This window comes from Alexandromys fortis, unplaced genomic scaffold, assembly GCF_014885135.2.
Source record: "Alexandromys fortis isolate MF-2015 unplaced genomic scaffold, M_Fortis_MF-2015_v1.1 scaffold_119, whole genome shotgun sequence".
Classification (NCBI taxonomy): Eukaryota; Metazoa; Chordata; class Mammalia; order Rodentia; family Cricetidae; genus Alexandromys; species Alexandromys fortis.
Window position 1 is genome coordinate 4,727,698 of NW_026067991.1, and position 25,129 is coordinate 4,752,826.

At 49.6% G+C, this 25,129-nt stretch overlaps 1 protein-coding gene across 3 annotated transcripts in view; it reads left to right on the forward strand.

The window, feature by feature from the left end:
• Mylk (myosin light chain kinase) overlaps positions 1-25,129 on the forward strand; it is a 246,954-nt gene that overhangs the window by 199,731 nt on the left and 22,094 nt on the right. For all 3 annotated transcript variants that reach the window (XM_050159702.1, XM_050159703.1, XM_050159700.1), the window contains exons 22-27: positions 5,957-6,259; positions 14,712-14,744; positions 14,848-14,941; positions 16,360-16,563; positions 21,544-21,761; positions 23,602-23,725. In XM_050159702.1, coding sequence (XP_050015659.1) covers positions 5,957-6,259; positions 14,712-14,744; positions 14,848-14,941; positions 16,360-16,563; positions 21,544-21,761; positions 23,602-23,725 — 976 coding nt within the window. The remainder of the gene's footprint in view (positions 1-5,956; positions 6,260-14,711; positions 14,745-14,847; positions 14,942-16,359; positions 16,564-21,543; positions 21,762-23,601; positions 23,726-25,129) is intronic.

Genomic DNA, 25,129 nt, shown 5'->3' on the forward strand with positions numbered 1-25,129 from the left:
ACGTCTGAATTGCTGAGTGGTTTCCTCCCATAGGTAATGCTTGGTGCCTTTCCTTGGTCATGCTTCCCCATGTGGCAGGTAAACAGACAGTAGAGGAACAAAGGGTAGCTAGGTGGATAGTAGACTAACTATTTGTGCCTGCGTGGGCCTCCACATGTGGGGTGCATCAAGAACTTTGACCTGGTAGCCATTGGCATGTACATTAGACTTGAGTGGGTTTTCCAGTTGATCTTGACACCCAGGCTTATAGGGTTTCCTTTGTAAAAATTAGAAAAAGGAGCTCCTTTGGGGTTCAGTGTGAAGACTACACCCCAAGCTTCATAGCAGGTCTCACAGCCTAGGCTTGGACCTACGAGAACAAAAGAGTTTTAGAAAAGGCTGTGGGTCACAGTGGTTAGAACTCACCCATAGGAGCCTATCTATGGAATCTTCCAAGGATAAAGTTGGCAGTTGGCGATGGCTTAGAAGCTGTCTTCTCCATCACTTTATGGTCCTTGACTTTGGTCCCAGTTTTCCTCTTCTATCTTTATCTCGTATCTTCACTTTAGGCCCCAAATGGAAAGGTATGTTTCCAATCATACAGAAGGAAAACTAAGGGGAGAATTAGCCTCAAACTCTCAAACACCTGCCCTCCAGAGGTCCCCACAGACCTGTGGAAGGGTGAAGAGTGGAGAATTTCTCCAAGATGAAGAAACCCTGGCTGGGAACCTCAGTTTGGTGACATGCAGTCTGGAGAGCTGCCACATGCTAGGGAGTTCATTGTTGACCTTGCTTTCCCACCTTGAGTCCTGGGGAACCTTGTAGCATCTCTCTTCAGGTCCTAAGCAGTAGGAAGGAGTGAGATCTTAGAGAAAAGGAGTTCAAGATCACAGAGTATCAGTGCACACTCCCACCATAGACCCCATTTATCTCTGCTTCTCTCTTGTCCTTTCCCCATTCCTGTCTGTGTCCTCACTCAGTGCCCGTCATTCTGGCTCACGTCCCTTCTTCATTTCGTCTTCCTCTGACCCCTCCCTTCCTTTGCTTCCTTAGATCTGGAAGGTGGGTGTATCAAGGGGCCATGGAATGAGTTTCTTGCCTAAAGGAGATCCAAATCTCTCTCTCTCTCTCTCTCTCTCTCTCTCTCTCTCTCTCTCTCTCTCTCTCTCTCTCTCTCTCTCTCCTCTAGATGTTGATTTCTATAATTTCCCAAGGAGTCAGGAACTTTTGGGGGAGTGATACTGGTGATCCCACTTGCTGTGCATTTAGATCTATACCTGAAAGTACTGGCCGACTCACACCCCAGTACCCCCACCAGGACCTGCTCTTCCTCAGTGTTTCCCATTCTTCTGTCCCTGTTGCAGTGACTTTGGGCTCAGAAACTTCGAACTGCTTTTCTGGACCCAGTACTTCCTGCCCCCACTGGGGCCTCCCCTGTGCGGTGCCACACTCCCCTCCCCCAGTCCCACTGTAGGAGCTGCAGTTCTGGCCTTTTATGGTTGAGTTTCTTATTCTCCACGGCCAGTGCTGACAGGGCCATCGGTGTGGCTGCCTGCCAGCTGGCAGGAGCAACATGTTAAATGCCGTCCTGGGAGGGGAATGGAATGAGAGCGGGCTTTCTGTCTGCCTCCCCCACCCCAGAGCTAAGAATAGAATCACTCAATAAAATGAGGACTTGTATTGATGGCCACAGCAAGGCTACATTCATTCAGAGTCCATGAATTTAGACTTAGGCCAAAGTAAACCAGGATTAAGCTGATTTACCTCCGCGGCTCCAGGGACATCTGCATATTATCTGATCAGCGTTTACTAAGTAGATGTAAACGTAAATGAGATAAAACAGAAATCGTTCCACCTACGCCAGACAGTTTTCAAGCACTTGAGAAGCATCCACTTGATGGGCCAGCTAAATAAGGCCGGTTAAACGCAACTTGTGCTTGCTAGCTGCAGAGATCTCTCGTGGCACATTCTTTGAAGAGCCGTTTTCTTCCCAGATCACCCGTGATTCATATTTTCAAATCAATAAAAACTAGCACTTAAACTAGCTGAGGGATCCTTAGCTATTTCTGAGACTAATTATTATTATATTTTAAGAAGCAGTGTAAGAATTAGCAACGCTGCGTGGCCTGGGCCTGGGCCTGCACCACTGTTCCATGTGGCCTGGGAGAGGAGGGAGGAGGAGCAGTGGCCTCTCCCTAACTCTAAAGGAGAAAAACAAAGTAGAGAGAACCCTAAACACCCAATATACACTAAATACCTTCTGAGTTTTAAACTTGTATGTTTTGAAAGGGTGGGGGATGGTCCTTAGAGGGGCTTGGTTCAACAGTATAAACAAGATGCTCTCTTAATCTCATTCTGCCTGATAACCTAGAAAGGACCAAACCTTGTCTGGTACACAAAGTTGTGGGACTCTCCTTGTGGCTTTGTTGCTGACTAGTGAGTGTTGCAGTTTGCTCTGATAATGAACCTTGGCCGAAAGCAACCTTTGGCAGGGCGGGAGGGGGGTATCATTTAGCTTACAATTTAAGGTTACAGTCCGTCATTTCAGGGCACCCAAGGCTGGAACTTGAGCAGCAAGGTCACTTTATACTCACAGCCAAGAGCAAAGAGACTAAATGCATCTTTGTTTTCTGTTAGTTCTTCCCCCTCATACTCTCCAGGACCCCCGTCTGGGAAATCTAGCCATCCATGATGGCCTGAGTCTGTTTGGATCTGTTAGCGATCACGACATTCCCCCACAGACATGCCCACAGGCCAACCTGCTCTATATAATTCCTTGTTGAGAATTTCTTCCCAGCTGATTCTTGGTTGTGTCCGACTAACAGTTAAAACGGAGCAGCACACTGAACGCAGCCTTGGCCTCCGAGAGTCCCTTTCCAAGAGTGTGCTGCAGTTCAGGCCGCTGGCTGTTGAATTCGGGATCTAGGCATGGCCATCTAGGCGGGCTTAGAGGCTCACAGACAGACTTTGTGTGGGCAAACACACAGAGGGCAAGGAGAAGCTGGGCTAGTGGGAAGCCTCACAGACAAGGTCATCCGTTTTCCCAGGAATAGGAACCCTTTACTGAGCACAAAGTCTTGCAGCTGGAGCTATAAGGAACCCTTCCCTTGGAAGGGTTTCCCATTTTGTCAGCCATGTCTCCAGGGAGCCCTGGGAGAATTCTGAGGAAGCGTGGGTCCAACTGCAAACACCAAGCTAGTCTCTTGTTTGCCAGGTACTGCCCAGGCTGAATGTGTCTGTCTTTAGCAAGGAGGCTCGTGGGAGAACCCTGGTTCCACCTAAGGGTTCTCATCGCTGGGTAGTTTGACACATGTGGGCTCCGTAGGCTGGAAAGAATAGAGAGCAGCAGACACAGCCCATGGCTCTGGGGACATGGGTGGAGGAGGGGTCCCAAACTTCTAGGACTTGTGAACCCTTTCCTGGGCACCAAATTCCTTCACAGTGGCAACGCTTTACTTGGAATGTAGGCCTCCCTCTGCACATTCTGCACCTTCTCTTGTGCTGTCTGAGGGAAACTCCGTTCCATGTAAACTAGAGGCGTCTGCCTCAGGGTCGGCACACATAGCAACTCTTGAGCAACACCGAGCTCTCTCGAGTTGCTGTTTCCAAAGCAAAGCAGAGAGGAGGGAATCGGCCAATGGACAGGGTCTTCATTTGTATAAACCTCCATGACTGCGTCTGCCAGGAGGTCTGGGACAGGGACAGTGAGAACTTTCTTCCTTCAGCAGGCTCTTTTACTTCCTTAGCTGGTTTCCAGAAGACTTGAACCACTTGCCTTTAAGAGGATTTAGAATAATAAACATCTTTGCCAACACCAGAAATGTTTCTAAAAAAGACCAATATATCCTTCAGAGCAAACAGATTTTCTAAGAGAACATCTTAAACAACCAGTGAAAGTGGCTCCATTGCAGGAGGCCACCAGTGTGGCTGTGACCCTGGCTGCAGTGATGGGAGGTGGCTCTGGCATGGTCCCGGAGTCACTCCTAGAGTAGAGCCAGCCTTTGGTTTCTGGGCACAAAAGGCACCAGGCAGTGAATATTAAGCTGGAATGTGGAAGAAGGAGACAGCAGATTGGGGGTGGGGTTCAGCTGATAGAGCACCTCTCTAGCCAACACGACACCCTGAGTTGTAGGCCCCAGCACCACATAAACCAGGGGTCTTGGCACTGCCTACAATCAAAGGACTCTAAAGTGGAGTCAGGAGGATCAGAAGCTCAGGATCATCTTTGACTAGAGAATGAGTTCAAGGCCAATGTGGGTCATGAGACCCTAAATAAATAAATAAATAAATAAATAAATAAAGGGAAAGAATTAAAATGGAGGAGGAGTGAAAAGGAATGTGTGTGTACATATGAATATGTACTTTATATTTGCATACATAAACCCGTGTGTGTGCATGTGTGCACACACACACAGGCACATATAGATGTTTCTTCACAGGGTCCTAGGGCCATGTATCAGAATCTCTTTGGCCTTCCTTAGCTGGTTTCCAGAAGACTTGAACCACTTGCCTTTAAGAGGATTTAGAATAATAAACATCTTTGCCAACACCAGAAATGATAGAAGAGATAGAAGTCAATTAATTGCCTGTCCGTGTTTGTATACTCAATACTTGCAGAAATCCTAAGAGCTACATGTTAACACCGTTTTCCCAGTAAGAAAGACAAACACACTGGCCTTAAATTTACTGGCATTCACATACAAATCCACATAATGTGGTTTTAATTGCTTCTCTGTAAGGGAACTCAGACTCGGTTGGTGGAGGAGGAAGGGTTTCTGCAGAAACGGATCAGAAAAATAGTTTGGCTCAGATAAGCAACTCAGAGCACGCAGGGAAACTCAGGGACCTCGTTAGACTGTTGGCTGCCACCGTATGGCCTGGAATGAGCAACATTACTGGGCTAAGCCCAGGTCATCCGAGTGGGAAGGCAGCCAGGCAAAGGGCCACTTCTCTCTTGTGTCTTCAGTCCATTTTCTATCCCTTAGTCAGGGACAGCGATGGTTTACAGTTGTGGCTCCCTTCTGCATTCCAGTCCCATGAGAGTTGAAGGTGTTGGGTAAGGTCTGCTGCCTGGTGGTAAAACATGCATGCGCTCAGCATGTATGGTATTCTGCAGCACCAAAACCCAAAGCAGCAACGAAAAGGCAATGCAGAAGTGTGTTTTTTTTTTCCACTATAAGGTTAGAAATAAGCTTCTTAGTAACTATAACCATTGGTCAAGTCAGCCGCATTCTAAGAATGCCTCACAGCACTCTGTCCAGATGAGGAAACTGAGGCACAGCGTTTAATAGCTACTGGGCGGGGACAGATCTGTGTTCAAAGCCAGATCTACCTGATTTAATAACTTATCTGCTGTGCTATCAAGCATCTTAATGGGACAGCATTTCCCAAGTTCCAGAGAAAGTGATGTCACAGGTCACTGGCTTTGAGCCTGAGAGACACATGGTACCACACACACTCTCTCACACACACACACACTCACACACACATACACACTCACTCACACACACACACACACACACACAGCTTTCTCTCAAAACATGTTTTTCATGAAAAATAGTCTACAGCTCCTACATAGCTTCCTAGATCTGTTTACTCTGAAAAAAAATTGTTTATGACTTGGACCAAGTACAGGAAAGCACAACCTGTGGTCTGCATGACTAGCCCAGGATAGCGTTTCTTCCAAGCAGGAAGGTATCCATGGGACTTTCCGAACTGGCAGCTTTGTGCATTGCTAACCCAGGACATATGAAAGGTTGAGAGCAGGATGTGGAGAACCGGGCTTGAATTCACTAGCCAGTTCTCCTCAGGGCAGAGCTAACTCGAGAATGTGTCAGTTTAGGACTGGTTGGTTCTGGGGTGGGGTGTGTGCACAAGAGAGAGGCATCCTAGATTTATTCCCAGCATTGGAGTTGAGGGAAGTTCTTTCTCTACAGTCCTATCGAATTTGAGTGGCATTGTGCGTCTTCATCCCCAGATAAGCCAGACCCCCCAGCTGGTACACCCTGTGCGTCTGACATACGGAGTTCCTCGCTGACACTGTCCTGGTATGGCTCGTCCTATGATGGAGGGAGTGCTGTTCAGTCCTACAATGTGGAGATCTGGGACACAGAGGACAAGATGTGGAAGGAACTAGCCACCTGCCGCAGCACCTCTTACAATGTCCAAGACCTGCTGCCTGACCGCGAGTATAAATTCCGGGTGCGTGCCATCAACGTCTATGGAACCAGTGAGCCGAGCCAGGAGTCTGAACTCACAGCCGTGGGAGAGAAACCTGAGGGTAGGCTGCCTTCATTTCTTCCTGGCCTTGAAATAAATATGCATGAATTTGGACCAACTCTACAGAGGGAGGGAGGTTCAGAGAGAGAGAGACTGGATATGGAGGAGTGGCTGGCAGTACCTTTGGTGGTCTTACTTTATAAGACTGTGTCGCTGACCCCTCCTTTGAAAGAAGTTCCAAGGGTCGTTCAGAAACTCATTAGCCAAGGTGCTGAGGCTGTAGGTCAGTGTCAGAATATCTTCCTAGGGTATGATGTGTGCTACCACTGATATCACACTCAGTGAAAGCATGGTACTAGAAAGGTTGTTACCCTGCCGCCAGAGGGTGATGGTGTGTTGATCTGCAGGTGGGCTGTCAGGCAGACCTCAGGTTCCTCTGCTCCCCTCTCACCCCTTCCCTGCTTCTGTTGCTCTCACAGGTGAGTGTCCGCTCCACATCAGTGTTCAGGTTACAGGACAGATAAGGCACTCAAGTTGAAGGAGGAATACACGGGTGATGTAAATAAAAAGAGGGAAGGACAGCTTGGTAAGCGTGGAAAATCCTGCCAGGGAGGTCGAAAGCTTCTTGGAGGAGGTGACGCTTAAGCTGTGTCTTGGAAAAGGGTACACTGAGAAGCAGGGGAGATAAGGAAGGACATTCCACACGAGGGAGAGAGCCTGAGCAAGGGTAGGAGGTGACAGAAACAGGTGGCATTTGAGAAGCATAAGTGTAGCGAGGGCATAGGTTATGTGAGATGAAACAGAAGGAAGTGAAAAGGATAGTGCAGATAAAATCAGTGTTCACCAAAGCTTTGCAGACAAGAGAGGGAGATGATGTGGCTGGCCTGTTAGAAAGCAAACTTGGGAAGCAGTAAAGCTTTGCCACTCAAATACGACTGCAGTGTGGCAGCCTTGTGTGTTCTCAGCCTGGGTATCCCCTGGCTTCCTGAAGCCTCATTTTGGCACAGTTTGCTCCTGAAGGCATTCATAAACCATGAACACTTGAGAAACCTTACGGTTGCTGATGGCCTAGAAGATGAGTCTGGAGTCAGCCGGGTTCCCCATGAGCCTCTGCGATCCCAGCCTGGTAGAGGAACAGGAGGAGCATGAACTAAATCTCCCTAGGATAGAGTAGACCACTCTTGATGAGTTTGGGGTGAGGGATTAGAGAGAGATGAGAGGATTCTAAGACAACTCCCTAGTTCCTGGCTTAGATAGCCAAGCACAAATTCAAGAGACAATTAGAGGATTATTATTTTAAGTCATGTGACTGATGCTAACCATTGAGCATCTGTCGTATGCTGACAACATTCTCTTCTTTACATTCTCCTCTCCGGTCCTCATAGCCCAGTGACACAGGCACTGTTGCCATTGTCCTCCTCGGACAGAGGGGAAGTAGACATAGAGGGGTGGAACTTTTTGCCTAAGGTCACAGAGCTTGTGAATGGAGTGTATGAACCCAGAGCTGTCTAGCCCAGAGCTTGTGCTCCTTCAGTCAGATTGAGGGAAGAGGTTTGTCAGGATGGCCCCCACTGACTTGGGGAAGAGACTGGGAGATGGTGAGGGTCTTAGTTTCAGACTAGTTTAGTAGAGGTATCTGAGGGATACCTGAAGGGAGGGGTCACCACTTGGGAGGAAAGCTCACACAAGGGCTATAGATTCGGAAAGCTTTGTTTTTTAATGGACAACTGAATAAAACCAATTCGGTCACCCAGGGATTAGAAAAGATCAGTACTCGTGCCTTAGTGTAAAAGCCTGTGGGACTAGAAGAAGGGACTGTGAGAAATCTGAGTTCATTGTAGATGGGGGGGGGGGGGGGGGGGCACAAGTTGCAAATGTACTGCACTAAATGCTAAAGACAAAGAGCTAGGGATTCTGGGTCATTGGAATTGCCTGTTGCTTGGTAGCGATCTTTGCAATAGAAATCCATAGAGTTTGCACAGGGTGGGAAAATGGTTGCTCTGGCAAGGGAATGAGTTGGAGAGAGGCCAGAGTGTGGGGTGTTTTGCTGAGTTTTATGCAAAGAGAGGGACAAGAACACTATGGATTTAAGACAGAGAAGGTGAACAACAGAAGGGACAATGCTCTTGGAGAGATATTCGGGGTGTCAAGTAGGCAGCATGATAGGACACTAAAGGAGACGGGGAGAGACCCATCCTGGAAGCCCCATGTAACCCAGGGCATTCTCTGTGTAGCTGTCTTCATGATGACCTCCTGGCTTTCCAAAATTAGGTATAAAACAGCCCTCAACTGAGGGCTCCAAAGGAAGGAAGTAGAAAACACACCAACTTCATACACCATCCATCCAGCTGCATGCTGGGCACTTCTCTTTTAACCCTCGGGATGGACACAGTTGTCACAGAGGAGGCTGGCCTGGGCCCTGGCTCATGGTAACATTCGTAAGGCTCCCATCCACTGTCTGCTTACAAGTGAATGTTGTGGGGAACCGAATAACAAAGCCACCATCTGCTGCCTCTTAACACTCCAACACACCCCATCCTTCTGCACTGGACGACTTAGAGAGCAGGGAGAATAGGTGGAGCAGGGAGCGTTTTCAGGATGTTATTTTGGGAGTGACAGATACAGAGAAAACATGGTCACTGGTCACTGGCTGGACTGGAAGTCACCCAGGCCCTGATGTAGAAACCCGAAGCCACCAGATCCCTAATCAACCCAGGGACCCTGATGGAGGTGTGGCTTGACTTTCAGGAGGCCAGAGCTGCAGTGCTCAGGATTATGAGGAATGCCATGCTGGAGGGCAGTGGCCTTGCCCTTGAACTCTTATGTAGCCTCCAGAACCCTCCCACTGCTGCAGACAAACTGAAGTAGGCAATTTCTTGAAATCCAAAGGAAGGGTCCAGGCCACCCAAGGGCTTCCAGACAGGAAGCTACGCCCACTCTGGGCTCAGTTGTCTTATCTAAGAGGGAGGAGGAGGGGAAGGACAGTTTGCACAAGCTAGGCATGAGAATGGAAGACGGGAGTAAAGGGGTGAAGGAGAGGAGGAAGAGGGAGTGGGAGAAGAGGGTGGGGATGCCCCAAGTCAAAGTTCTCTGTGGATTCCTCAGCGGCTGTGAGTTCTCAGCAAAGATAGCTCTCTCTGGGTAAAGGTGAAATGGCCCTCTGGGAAGCACAGGTGGGGAATGAGATTGGAAGCAGTAGCGGACAGGTGGGAGAAGTAGCAGTCACAGAGGTTGCATCGGTGGAGTAACGGGCTATGAGGGTCTTATTCAAAGTGATGCCAATCAGCCCTCACTCCACAAAGCCCAGCTTGTGTTGCCCGACGAACCGCTCTGGTCCTGGCAGCTTCTGTCTTCTACTTCCTCTTGATTTTGAGTTCCATCCCTTTTCAACCCATTCCTCACTCCATTCACCCGTGGGCATCCTGTGTCCCTCCAGTGTTGTGGCTGCCCCCAGACCCTGGGGATCCAGTGGGAGACTGAAAAAGAGGGCTTCCCACCAGCTCCAGGGACCCCCCCCCCCGATGACAGAGCCATCTTTCCTATCCCTGACCTGACAACATCCTGCCCAGTTTCACCAGGCCTGCGCAGACAGAGCCCCCGACTTCGATGCCCCAGCTGAGTCTTGGGTTCCACTCCCCACTAATCCCGCTCTGCCTTTGACTCCTCTCCATCCTAGCCCCTGCTCCTAATTTGTTCTGTGCTACAGTGTTATTAGCAAAACAGCTGTGGCCAAGGCTGCTTGCCAGTCCGCTCCTTGCACCCAAGGGCAATTGGAACTGCACAGCTAGGCTGAGGCTCTGCAGGGCTCCCAAAGGTGGTACCCAGAGCCAGGTTGCCCTCTAGTGTTCACTGCACACTTTGCAGTCCTCTGTACAAAAAGGTAAGAGACTCCATCTGTGGAGACTTGATGGGACCTGCTTTGTGAGGGGTCCCAGCGCTTTGCCGGTCTTCTCCTAACGTCATCCATGGTAATGAGGTTCATCTTTCTACAAAAGCATCTCCTAACCCTCTTCCAAATAACTCTTCCACTGAGCTCTTGAGGCTATGGCTCATTCTAAATAGATTTTTAAAAATTGGGTGCATGGGGCTTCTGCCTGCATATCTGTGCTCCCTATGTGTGCCTGGTGTCTGAAGAAGTCAGAAGAGGGCATCAGATTCCCTGGAATTGGAGGTGGTTGTTAGCCACCACATGGGTGCTGGGAATCAAACCTGGGTCCTCTGAAAGAGCAGCCAGTGATCTTAATCCCTGAGCCAGCTCTCTAGCCCACTAAATAACTGGAGAAAAAGATTTAGTTGAGGTCCTCTTTTGTAATTTTATCTCCTCCCTTCTTGGAAAGAGAGAAACCAAGGACTCATCTTCGAGATGGCTACCTCTGTTGATGGTCTGGGAGCTCAGCTCACTGAGCCATGATTTCCCTCAACTCTTCCTGTCCCCCCTCTGCTCATCTTGCCCCACAACTGGAAAGGAGGCAAGACGAGAAGGCAGACACACGCCAGCATCCCGGGGTCTCAGCGATGACTCCCAGAGGAAAGCGACCCTGAAGAGTGCAGAGAGCAACTTGACTCTCTGTAAGGAGGGACTGGTCCCCAACCACAGTACACAAGCTGAGGTGTGGGGGCAGGCATGGTGCTCGTGCAGGTGGGCAAGGCAGGGAGCCAACTCTGTGACTGCAGGCAGGGAACAGGCCACCTCCAGAACTAAGTCCCTCTCCAAGGCTGGCTGAGGAAAACCCTGCACTAGGTGGCTGAAAAGGCCTCTCCCAATCAGAGCACAAACCAGTTTTGTAGACACCAGACCAAGAAAGCCTGCCTTCGTTTTCCCATACTCTGCTGCTTAGAATGCTCTGTAGAACACCGGCAGGATGTAACAGGGGACAAAGAAAATGAAGGGTGTTGATCAAATTAAATTAGAAGAACTCTTTCAGACCGGACAGCACAGATCAGGGCAATGGGACTTCCTGGTAAGACGTGTTGTTTCATCAACTGGAAGACCCGGGTGGGTGGGTGACTAGTAGCTACCAGATAGTCAGGACCACTGTCCTTGGATCTCTGCTTCCTTTAGAACTCTGTGTTCTAAAGCATCACTGAACTAGTCCAAGCATCCACCGACCCCATTATTCTGGGAATCCTAGCATGGCTTCCATATGCCTCCAGTTCTCCTATGGGAGACATGGCACGGACGATCCCCCAAGTGGGTGTTTTCACCCTCGCATGGGTTCCCAACCTTTTCCGACTGTCTTACCACAGCGGTCCCTCCTCCTAGCAACTCTGTGCACTTGTCCAGCTCCGCCATAGCCTTCTAACTGCCCACAGCTAGTCCTGGGAACGATGCCCAAAGCTCTAGGAAGGGCCACAGACCAATCCACCCGCAGTCCCCAGTGCGGTGTTCTGTTGGGCAGAGCCACGAGCAGAAGTACTGCTCCTGGGGTGGGTTTCACAGCCCTCCCTAGGGCGACACCTCAGGGGCAGAGTGAGACAGTCCTCCCTGAGCACTCACCCTTAAGGCCTAGGAGCACTGCCCTTGGGTCACCCTTGTCATGGCTGAGCTGCACAGTGTCACTCCGTGCCAGCTGTGTGGGTTCCGAAGAGCGATCCATTAGCTCCCGTCCACCACCAACCCTGTCCTTGTCTGCCTTGCGCACTTTGCTTTCCCATACTGTTCTCTGTGTTGTTCTTCCCAGGCCCCTTGTGTTTAGGTTTCTAAAACTAAACTTCATCCACAGCATTTTAAGAACTCTAAACAGATCACAGCTTCTGGTTTTATGCTCATAAACTCTCGGAACTCTCTTTTGGCAAGAGGCACTTACCTTCAGTGGGCCTGGGTTAGTTTTCCTCCGGTTGTCTGTATAGATCTCCGTGTGTTCTGTCCTCAGTCTAAAGGAGGCACTTGCTGTGCACAGGCCCGGCTGCACCTGCTCCCTGGCCCTCACCTCCACCTCAGACGAGGACCTTGCAAGCCCCGCAGAGCGCAGCATGCCGGTGCACAGCCCTCCCTACCAGCCATGTCTGCTAGGCCCTCTGTACACTGTTTTCACAAGACACACACTCCACAGGTGCCCCCCGCCAGCCTTGCTCTGGTGTCAGCTTCTGCCAGCCTTTCCTCCTGCCTTACTTCCACACTCTAACACACTTCCACCTTCTAACACACTTCCACACTCTAACACACTTCCACACTCTAACATACTTCCACACTCTAACACACTTCCACCTTCTAACACACTTCCACACTCTAACACACTTCCACCTCTAACACACTTCCACACTCACACACACACACACATCTAACTGACACTTATGCTCTGATTTTATTTCACACCTATACACACATTTGCACACACCATACTATCCCTCACACACATATACAAAGGCTCTCAGGAAAATGCTGTCCTTTGCCCATATTATTTCACACTTTTACACCAACACTGTCTCCCATACATGAACATTTACTCACATGTGTTCACTCTTACATATATTATGTATTAGCCACACTCACACACCTCCACACTATGCCATGTGCGTGTGGTTACACTTCTACACTAACCTATAGGCATACAGCCAGAAACTTGCACACCAACCTACACACAGATAGCCTGCCATACACAGATACACTTCCATGCTATCTCACACACACTTCTGTGCCATCCCACACACACAGTCACACACCTCCACACACACACATACAGTCACACAGTCCCCCGCTATCCTATACAAATGCACTCACAGGCCACCACACTCACACCTCCAGGCTGCCCCCCACATACACTCACACATCCCATAATACTCCACACACCTCTACTCACACCATCATACACTTAAAACCTCCTCTATACACATATACTCTCTCACACTTGTCCACTATCCCATGCACACATACCCTCTTACACTCACGCACAGTCTCATAGATATCCCCACAGATAGTGATGTCACGCTGTTTCTATCCCATGTGTGCACACTCACACACAGTCCCACACGATAGCCCCACATAGAGTGATGTCACGCTGTTTCTATCCCATGTGTGCACACTCACACCCAGCCCCACACGATAGCCCCACAGAGAGTGATGTCACACAGTTTCTAACTATCCCATGTGTGCACACTCACACACAGCCCCACACAGCCACACTCTCCTCTTACCCATCCTCACACACTTCCAGACTGTTCCACATATGCACTCCCTTACTGTCCCACATTTACACGCTCACACATCCACGTTTTTCTAATACTGTCACACTCATACTGACACGCTTCTATGCTCCCCCTCTACATGGCCCCCTGCATACACTCATGCTCTCACACATTTGCACACTATCATTGTGCTCGCATCCTTACACACCATCTCGTGTATACATGCTCACATTCACCAGCACACACGTACTCCCATGTTTCCACACTCACACACACCCCCTCTCACACTCACGCATTTCCATTTTAATGGCCCTGTAATCACTTTGAGTTTTGCCATGTCCTCTCTCTGTTGCCTCAGGTCACCTCCCTTCATCCATCCATCAGTCATGGTCCCCACGATGGTTGAAGGAGTACCAAACATTACACAACGTGCCATATAGTGCTAGCCAGGCCACTCAAAGTCACCTGTACAGCTCCTTTTACAGACAAGGAGCCTGGGGGCCAGAAAGGGAAAGATACTCAGCCAAGATCAGGAAGTTATATGAATGTCTGAGCAGAGGAAACCCTAGGGCTCTGAAGTAGACAAGGTCTGGGGTCATCTAACCTGTCTCCTCCCTAGCCCTGGCTCCTGGCATATGAATGAGGGCGGCTGGAACGGGTCACTCACGGGCACTTGCTGGCTTCACCTGTGTGCCCTCGTTCACCCTCACTGCATCCCATCTTCTGGGAGGCCACTTAAGGGCTCCTTCTGAGAACAAGGCTTTATCAGCGTCCTGTGCTACATCACCTTCCTCCCTGTGCCTCCGGTGCCACGCTGGTACCTGCCTCATTCTGTGACATATGTAGCTGACGCTTACTTCAGGTGTCTACGTTTTTGCCTATAGAAGTAAGCTTCAGGGAGGGAGGGGAGACTATGCCTTGTGTGTGTGTGTTATGTCATGTGCCCACATAACTGGCAAGATGCTTGCTATACTGCTAGAATTCAATAACAAATGTTCAACAAATGTATAAACAGATGCAACAATGAAAGTAATTATAGGTTGCTCGCTTCCAGGCCATGGAAAACTGGGACTGTTGCAGTGGTGTGTGAGTTCTGAAATACCAAAAGGACTGGAAGAAATGTCCAAGGGGAGATGTCTGGGGGGGGGGGGTCACTGGGAGAGAGGAGGGAATGTCAGTTAGACATGGTGGTGGAGTGAGGCTGGGATGAGAAGGCCAGAACTTGCCAGTCTGCATCTGGCTGTTTTTACAGTAAGGACCAGCCCACTTCAGGGGATGCCCATGTGATCCAGGTGTGCTGGCATCTGGAAAAGCCCACAGCATGCCTTGCTCTAGGTGGCCTTCAGTACTAACCACCATGTCCTTTCTGTCCCTCCTTTTCTCTGCAGAGCCAAAGGATGAAGTGGAAGTGTCAGATGACGGTGAGTGAGGGCAGCTGTCTTTGGGACAGGCTCTTGGGATGGAGGGGCTGAGAGGGGGGGAATTCCATGGCTCACACTCACCCTGACCTGTGTCCCCCTGCAGACGAAAAGGAGCCTGAGGTCGATTATCGGACAGTGACAGTTAACACTGAGCAGAAAGTATCTGATGTGTACGACGTTGAAGAGAGACTAGGGTCGTAAGTGGAGTTCCAAACTGCCTCTGGGCCCCAGGGTGAGGGTGGTGCCGGACCCCAGTTCACCCCAGTGTTCTTCCTGTGCTGTCCTAAACCCAGCTCCCTCCCACTGAGTGTCTACAGACCAGGAGGGAATGACCCACAAGCCCATCCCTTGCCAGGGCCCCTCTCTGCAGCGACTCCTGCGGTTCTCTACAGACTCCGCTCTGTAGGAGCCTCAGGCCAGGCCTTCTGTGCCTCTGCCCACAGCACAGCCCTCAAATACAAGGACCAGGTCTAAATCAGTTCTCTTTAGCGTCCCCTGCATCAGGTATGAAGTAGCTGGGCCTGGCGAGCACTTTCTCTGCAGCTGCGCCAACTCTAGGGTTGCCAAGAATGCCCCGTGAGCCTCACAGTTCTGGATGAACTAGCCCTGTGCCGCCATTGACTGAGCCTCACTCCCTAGGACATAAAAGACGCCGCTGCTCACACACCAACAAGCTGTTCATCTCTCCCAGCTCCCAGTCTCTAGAGAAGCATAAGAGTTTAAGTGGATAGTGGGGTGGGCTAGGGGACAGGTAGCTTAGTTAGTAGAGTGTTTGCCTAACAGGCACAAGAGCCTGGATTCCACTCCCAGCTCCACATAAACCAGATGTGATGGTACACATCCTAGCACTCAGGAGGTGAAGCAGGAGGATCAGAAGTTCCAAGTCAAGGTCATCATTAGTTTGAGGATACTATGGGCTATATATATTTGGGTTTTCGAGACAGGGTTTCTCTGTGGTTTTGGAGCCTGTCCTGGAACTAGCTCTTGTAGACCAGGCTGGTCTCAAACTCACAGAGATCCGCCTGCCTCTGCCTCCTGAGTGCTGGGATTAAAAGCGTGTGCCACCACCGCCCGGCTTGGGCTATATTTTTTTAAAAGGAGAAAAAAGACAATATGGCTCAGCTTTTATTTCTGGTGGTTTGGGGGAACCGGGGGCACAGTGTAGGCCTCTTACCAGGTCTGGGGAGGAAATCATCCATCCGTTAGAATAAGAAGAACTCCCTGTTTCCGGCAGGGGAAGCCGATCCATCCTACCCTCCAGAGCATCTGTGCTAGAACAGAGGGAGGACAGACGTTCAGTGGTTCTGGTTTGGGGGGAGGACCTCAGTCCTTCAGGGGTTCAGGCACAGGGAAGGGAAGAAGTCCACCCATAAGATGAAGTAGGATGTTCTTCATTAGTCAAGAGTATTTTAGGTCTGAGCCCCACACCTGGATCACGACTACTCAGCTATGTAGCCGTGGGGAACATGTAAGTGAGCAGGTTTGTGGTTGTGTCCAATAAGTCTCTACTATAAAAAGAGTAAGGCCAGATCTGCCTCATGGGCTGTGGTTTGCCATCCCCAGCTTCATAGAGAACTCGGCTCAACCCGGCTTTTCTCTTTCCTTTCATTGACAGTGGGAAGTTTGGACAAGTCTTCCGACTTGTGGAAAAGAAAACTGGAAAAATCTGGGCAGGGAAGTTTTTCAAGGCCTATTCCGCCAAGGAGAAAGAGAACATTCGGCAGGAGATCAGCATCATGAACTGCCTCCACCACCCCAAGCTGGTGCAGTGTGTGGATGCCTTTGAGGAAAAGGCCAACATCGTCATGGTTCTGGAAATGTGAGTGGCACTGTAGTCTGAGAGCCCCTACCTGCCCCTACCTGCCCCCTACCTGCCCCCTACCTGTCCCCTACCTGCTTCCCCACTCCCAACAACCCCCTGTTCCTCACCATATAACACGGTATAATGGCCAAGCTACTCACCAGCACCATGACCAGGGCTGGTCAGTGGGAAGCATAATTGGCCCTGGCCACTGCGCAGCGGCCTGACAGCAGCCTTGGCACCTCTGCAGCCTTTGTCTTCTTGTTTCCTTGTGAACGAGCCTAGCTATGGCAGATTCCTTGCTTTACAGGTTGGTCTCACCTGGAGGTAGTGTACGGTAGGAAAGGAAGGAACAGGGCCGTGTCTTACCTTCCTTGCAAAAGAGGAGGGTGCCCAGATTTGCGAGCTCGGAATTCTGGAATGGAGCCCTCTCTCCAGCCCCTCTGCTTCTTACTGTTCCCCATTCCTCCCTGTTGAACAAGTTTGATTTCTCACTCTGCAGAGTAATGTTTTCTCTGCTGGGTTACACAGAAGCTGGGGGTAGAACAGATGACCTGCAGGCAAGGCTTTCCCAGAATCCATTGTTTCCTCCATACCCCAGATGCCCACTTCCCTTATATACATGCACACACATCATTAAGCCACCTACATTTTTCATGTGCTGAACCTTATTTATTAATATATAAAAGCACGTTAAAATGTAAGGAAATGCATGCTATGGGCACGCACAGGTGTCAGCGACAACACGTGCGTGAGGCTGCAAGCTATTCCTATTCCCATCCATCCACTCACCTTCCCTGCTGCTACACCACCAAAGGTAAACGGTTTTAGTGGGCTTTGCTGTATCCTTCCAAAGTTCTTTATGAAAATGCAAACATAATATGGCATGTGCACTTTTACTGTCCTGCCTTTTATCACAATGTGTGGCTTGAACTCACTGTCCTGCACCGGATAGTTTTCAGTAAACTACCACCCTAGCAAGCCCTGCATCCTCCAAGCTCCGAGGGACTTCACAGTATACACATGCCACACCACAGTGTGCATCGTCCAAGCTCTGAGGGACTTCACTGTATGCATGTCACATCACAGTGTGTGTGTCTCCTAGCTCCAAGGGACTTCACAGTACACACATCCACATCATGGTGCTTGTGTCCTCTGAGCTTCGAGGGACTTCACTGTACACATGCCACACCCCATTGTGCATCCTCTGAGCTCCGAGAGACTTCACAGTACACACGTGCCACATCACAGTGCATGAGTTTGCGCCAACTGCTTTTGATAAGTGAGGTCAGGAGGTGCCCTGCCTTATTTTGCTTTTGCAGACATTGCTTGCAGCCTCGCACACATGTTGTCACTGACACCTGTGGGTGCCCATAGCTTGCGTCCCAGAAGTGATGCTGCTCAGAGTGAAAGAGCATGGTCACTGGAGGGTTTTTGAGTTGCACCTTGAACTTTGGAATCAGTGTTTTGGAGAAGATGGGCTGTCTACTCCGGCAGGCATTCCTCCCCAGGAAGGACCAGGCCTGAGAATGCAATGACCTTCTTCTCTCCTCAGCACAGAGACACTCGGCAGGCTCCTCCCAAAAAGTGCTCTTAGGACAGGAAAAAAAAAGGTTGACAGTGCAGATGTGAGTCAGATAGCCCTCCATCAGAGCCCAGCCCACATCTCATGACCTGACCTTGGATAGGTTACTGGGTTCTGTAGAAGAACCCGTTGCTCCCTCACAAATGCTGCGGGATTAAGTGGAAGAGTTCTTGTGAGTGAGGCTCAGTGCTCAGCCCTAGGCAGCTAGTAGAAGAAAGATAAGTTGACTTTTTCTGTATTCGGATCTGTTTTCCACTTAGAAGTATCCTGAGAGCATTTTAACCTCCAAGCGGATGCCGTGGAACAAGTCCTTTCTCGTACTCGGGAAGCCTGCCTTTGAGCTCTGTTAACTATTAAAAGGGATTTTTTTTTAATTGTTAGGTACTACCAGCCAAAAGGTATTCAGATTAAATAATCTCAAGGCTCCCCATTTGGCTATAAGCGCCTCCTTTCTGTGGAATTGCAAAAGGCTCAGAGAACATTTTCACTAGTATCTCGTGGTCAAATGGTCAAGTTCAGCACCACCACCCCCCTTTTAGGACTATGGAGCGCCTGGCTGTGACCCTGGCCCCGTTTTCAGTATCTTCGTGGGCTGAGATCTCACATTTGTTCCAGAATGGCTTGCTTTGTCCAGGCAGTGTGGGTATGTGAAGACGTGGAGAAAGGCTTTATCTTTAGAAGTTCAACCTTGAGCAAGTTCGTGAGGGGGGCAGGAGGCAGGCGAGGCTGGGTAAGGCCAAGCAGCGGCACCAGTGGGCAGAATACCATACTTAGCTTGGAATTGGGACTTGGCAAGCCGGGTGGAAAAAGCAGAGAAATGTAAGGAGGTTTCAGCTGGTCTGGCTTTCATCCCTGCACCCCACTCCTCCCCCACGGACAGAACGAGTCTCACAGGCACAGATGCCAGATTAGACTCTGTTGAGGGTTAGGAACTGGAACCAGGGCTCATCCTCCACCTGGTCACCTTTCTGACCTAGTCTAACACATGGCCACAGATAGGGGAAAGGGTGACAGTCTGCAGGGCAAGTTTATGCTCTTGTTTGATAGAGAAACTGAAAGTAAACACACTCCGGAGTCCCTGCCTCAGACATGCGGAAAGACATGCCCGCAGCCTGTCTGACTTTGTTTCTGAACAAGCCCCGGTCACACAGCAGCAAGGGTCCTTCTGGCTGCTAGCCTGGGCCTGGGCTTGCCTTGTCGGAAGTGCTTGGGATTGGCCAAGGGGTGGTGGGAGGCTGAGCCTTGAAGAGGATATGAAGTTTCAGCTGGGTCCCTGGGGGCTGATGTCATCTTTGTTCACCGTTAGCAAAGTGTATAAAAGAGCATCCAGATGGCTGCCAAGAGACAAGGAGGAGATACTGGGCACCAAGTCCCCAGATAGCATTGTCCTCACTGACTGCCAGGAAAGGCTTGCCCAGACCTTGAGCTCTGAGGATAAGTATGGTCCCTTGGGATGGGTAGTGTTGGCGATAGTAAGTATCCATTCATTCATTTGTTCAGTATCCCTCAGTATTAATTTACTAAGAACACATTTCATCTGGCCCCATCCTGGCCCATGTCTGTGGGTAGAAACCTTTAGCAAACCAGTATTTTCTCCCTGTGGTCTTGACCATTTTGAAGAGAAGCCTACAGAACTATGAGACTTAATATTTAACTCCTTCTGTACCGGGAAGTGACTAAAGAAATGCCTTAGAAATCCATTAGATACAGCCGAATAGGCTTGAGCCCGTGCGAACTGAGTAAATTACCTACCTCTAGAAGTGCAGCCATATGAGCTTCGTGGCTCAGACAGACACTTACAGCTCAGAGATCCCCCGGGAAGCCGGACTAACAGCCGCTCTCTCAGAACAGTTTAAGCTTAGAGGCAGGCAGACGTTTGTGGGCACCTTGTTTATGCTTGATGCTGGCAGCTGCAAGCGAAAGCCTGGGAATGAGCCAGGCTTCATACAGCTGTAATGACCAGCAACTGAGACAAGACAGGCTTGATGCACAGGGCCGAGACAAGATATGGAGGATCTCCTGTGGCATAGGGGAGGTTTTCGCCAAGAGCTTGAATTTCAGTTCCTCACAGGAGCCAGAGCAGAGGAAGCCAGGATGTCCCAAACATGTCTGGTCATTCGAGTGACCTAGGGACTTCTAAAATATGTGAGGAGCCTCAGATTCCTCGCAAGACTTTACAGAGTCAAATCTCTGAGGGAGGATGTTGAGCGTCTGTAGGTTTCTACATGTAGTTCCTCATGTTGTGGTGACCCCAACCATAAAATTATTTTGTTGCTACTTCATAACTGTAATTTTGCTACTATTGTAAATTCTAATGTAAATGTATGGTATTCAGGATATCTGATACGTGACCCCTGTGAAAGGTCGTTTTACCCCAAAAGGGGTTGTGGGCCACCAGTTCAAAAACACTGTCCTAGAGCCTTGCTGGAAATCAGCAGAAATGAAGGCTCCAGGACAAGAGGCACCACCTGCTGGTTGTGAAGGCTCTTTCATCTCTGGGTGGTTCTAAAGTGTCTGTTCTAGCTCCTTCTAGTGGCCGGAATACTCACCGGCCTTTACCGGACTCAGCTTCCAGAGGATTGTCTGTCTCCCCTGCAAGGATCAGTGACAAGGAACTACCTGGCCCATAGTCACAGCTTGGAAAACTCCGAGATTGGATTCACATGGTGCATTACTGATACCTAATGTCACATAGGTTACCAAAGGCAGGCTTTAAATTCTCTGAGCAGTGAGCAGGGAAAGTGGACTTAAAGGCTTGCAATGGGGATCAGAGAAGACGGTACACCTCAGACACCAGGGCCGCGTGTTCACACAGGGCCGTACACTGGGCACCTGAAGTTAGTAGTGGCTTCCCAGATATGGGTTCTGGAAGTGGAGTGGATTACACATGCCCGGGACACACAGTCCACCAGGTAGAAGCACGAGAAGCTCGCTACAGCTAGAGAGAGCAATCTTAGAGTCAGCTGATCTGTTATAGCGATAACAATAGGCTACATCAACTAATTCCAGTGAATTTGCTGAGGATTCTCATTATCAAGGACAGTTTTCTCTTTTTGACTATGCAAATATATTCTTATCGTCTATTGAAAAGTGAATATTTGAAATGTCAGTTCCCTGTACCTAAAAGCATAGCTGGGGTCTATGAGAGAAAAAGACAACTAGGGACCACCTTTCTGAATAAGGCGATCAAGTCCTTATTTCTCTGTCCCTGCATGGCCTGAGGGCTTCTTGGCTTTCAGATGCTCCACTGAGCCCTCCAGTAGCCTAGCAGGTACATGTGTAGAAGAATGAATGGGGCTTGGAAAGCTGCAGAAACACACCCTAGCCTACCTCGGCAGGATACCCTGCCATTCTGGTCCCTAGAACCCTATGATGTGACTGCAGTGCCTTTCCTGCCTCTTCTGCCCCCACAGTGTGTCGGGAGGTGAACTATTTGAGCGCATCATCGACGAGGACTTCGAGCTGACGGAGCGAGAGTGTATCAAGTACATGAGGCAGATTTCGGAAGGGGTGGAGTACATCCACAAGCAGGGCATCGTGCATCTGGACCTCAAGCCCGAGAACATCATGTGTGTCAACAAGACGGGCACCAGGATCAAGCTCATTGACTTCGGTCTGGCACGAAGACTAGGTAAGGCCATCATCTATCTGTCATGGTGGCAGTGGCTGTGTGTGCTCTACACATTGCATGTTGGAAACGTACAGTGTTGGAGCCAAAGTCAGAGACCAGTAAGACTTCTCAGGTTCAAATCCAGTCCCTACTACATACTGCTCTATCACACTAAGCCGAACTAAACAGTGCCTGCCCCCTAGAGGTGTTAGGCTGCTAAGGCACGATGGCAATAGCCCTTATGCACAGTACGCATCTTGGCATTAACTACATATATGATGATGGTGATAATGCAGCTGGCGGTGATGGGGACGGTGGTGGGAAGGTAATGGGTATGATAATGATGACAACGACTCATTTTTGGTGATGACAGCTGCTCACATCTGTATTATGTTACAGCTTGCAGAGTTCTGTCACATTAAGAGAGAATGTATAGCCAACCTCACTCATTCTTACCTGGAGGAGGGCATAGTTGAGGAGATGCCCAGCAGGTCTCAGTGACGTGCTGAGGCTGGCCTAAGAACTAGCTGCATTCTTTTCCCTCCTAGACACTTCCGTTAATACAGAGCCATAGGGCTGGAGTGAGCGAGTCTGTGTCTTACCACCCTGTGAGAACCAGGAAATAGTTAAACAAGATAATCCCACCTGGTAAGCCTTCCAGGATGTCCAGGCTTATGTTGGTCATCCGGAGGACAGTGCAGGTGTGAGGTCCTCACAGGCATGGACTTGCTTGACAGCCAGCCCAGTACGGCCAGAGCCCTCTTTGATACTGAGCAGATATGTTTGTTTTATTCTCTTCTGCCACCACGATGGGTAGGATGGTGGCCAGCACATAGGACCTTCCTTTGGACAATAACCACCAATAAATGGAACAAAGAGGGAAGCACTGGCCTCAGGATCTGGCAGTGACAGAGCCCAAGGAACACAGCATTCCGGTTCCTTGGTAGAGGGACACTATGTGAACAGTGATATCTGAGGACCAAAGAACAGGGAAGCAGTTAAAATGAAGCGGGGAGTTAAGTGTGAGCTGGGGTGGGAATTCAGGCTGCGAAAGCTGGTAAGGCCTTGCTTTGGAATGTCTGAGACGGGTCCTGATGTGTTGAACCAGACCAGATGTGGCTCCCAAGCCAAAACTCTACCACTGCTGGCGTCTCCCATCCAGAGGTGGATTCTGGCCACTAATGGACATCTCTGCTCCTTTATGGCCCAGATCGACCGATCACTTTGGAGGTTAGTCTCTCCAACTATTGTCCAAGTAGCCGAGGAGAGGAGAAACCAGACACTTAGAATAAAGATGAGAGGCAGTGGTGTGGGAAACCTGGACTAGCAATCAGACCACCTGGGACCAGGTCCTGAGCATCTCTAGTGAGCTGGATGGGGAAATCACCTCACTTCCCTGCACATCTCTGGCCTGAGGTAGCACAGAAACCATCCTAGCATTCATGAGAACGTTGTTATAAAAATCCTTTTAAGGACGAAGGATGTATCCAATGTAAAGACAAATCCCTTTGAAGGTTGTAACAAAATACAGCAGACATAGTGAATGTTAGCATCCCAGTCTACTTGAGACTATTGGACATAAGTCACAGTCTCTACCTTAGGGGGTTGGCCTGCCAAAGATACAAACTTAAGAAAGGACCACTCAGGGACAGGTACTTTAGTGTCCTCTTCCACACTCCTGCCCAACTCAGGGCATTTAAGCTATATGTTGAGTATGTAGCTTATTGGTTTTCCTGGTGGATTGATGTATTGACAGGTGGCCAGGTGCTTGTCTGGAACACACCTGGAAGTGAAGCCCTTGTCTTTGTCGGGTTAACTCTATGATATGCTGTCTTTTGACCCCTCTCCGTTCTGGTTTCAGAGAACGCTGGGTCTCTGAAGGTCCTCTTTGGGACCCCGGAGTTTGTGGCTCCTGAAGTGATCAACTATGAACCCATCGGCTACGCCACAGACATGTGGAGCATCGGGGTCATCTGCTATATTCTGTGAGTCCCAAGGTTCTTGGTGGGGGGGACACTCCCACCAGAGGGCCCCAAGTGGCTAAGTGATAGTGAGGGAGAGGCGAGGATGGATCACTATGGGGACCACACCCTCCAAGCAGAAGGGTGATTGGTTTTCATTCCTGGCTCTGCCAGCCCACCCGGTTCCTGGGCCTACATCACCCTTCCATAGCCACGTATAGTGCCACACATAAAGATCTCCATGATGGATGCCTCACTGGGGGCTTTGGTCGGGCTTATGAGGTGAGAGGAAGCACGGATGAGCATCTTCACTGTTTTCTGAGGGCAGAACCCCATCCTCACAGGATGGACACCCCCGTCCTGGCTCATCTCTCACTCCAGTACATATATACTAAGTAATGAGCATTCTTCATGGAAAGGCTTATATGGGAACAGCAGACAACAGATCAGTACAGTAGTTATTTAGCAATGCTGGAGGGAAAGAGGAGAAGCCAATGGTATACACCAGTGCTTGGCAACCTATAATGTACCTTATAATATACCTCAACTTCTGTGGTAATGCCTCAGATTGCAAGCTTGGCGTCAGGACTGGGCAATCCGAGATTCCACACTCCTAACAGGACCCACGCACCCGTAGTGTTTGTCCAAGGCTACATTTGGAGGAACTAAGCTCCACGTACTTTCGTTGGGTTGTGATGAAGCTTCCGTCACAGTCATGAGCCTTAGAAGCTGACATTGAACTTGTGTGGCAACATACAATTTTGGGATGATCTCTCTAAGGCTGTGGCATCCATGCAACTGCTAAGTCTGTTGTTGTCAGTGTTAGGGGTGTTGCTCGATCAGTAAGGTGCTTTTCCAGTGTGTATGAAGGACTGGTTCAGGCCTCGTCACTGCACAAGAACATCAAGATAGGATAGCGCACGTCAACAGTCCCAGCGCATGAAAGACGGAGACAGGAGAATAAGGAGTTCAAGATCACCCTCAACTACATAGCCAGCCTGGCTACATGAGACCCTGTTTCAGAAATATATACATATGTATATTGTCACTAAAACAAAAGGGAAAGTAAACTTGAGGCTAGAGAGGTGGTTCTGTGGTTAGGAACATTTACTATATTCTTGCAAAGAACTTGGGTTCAATTTCCAGCATCCACATCAGGCAGCTCACAGCTCCTGTTCCAGGAGATCCAAGACCCTCTTTTGGCTCTGATGAGTACCTGCACAAGTGTTCTCTCTCTCTCTCTCTCTCTCTCTCTCTCTCTCTCTCTCTCTCTCTCTCTCTCTCTCTCTCAATTTTAAAAAAAAATTTATTTTAAGGATGATCTCAAGGAATGCTCTCTAAGACATTTGGGGTCTTCAGCCCCCAGGGCGAAAGGTGACTCTTAATGCCCAGTCAACTTAAGAAGCTCTGTTAGAAAACTCTGGTGTC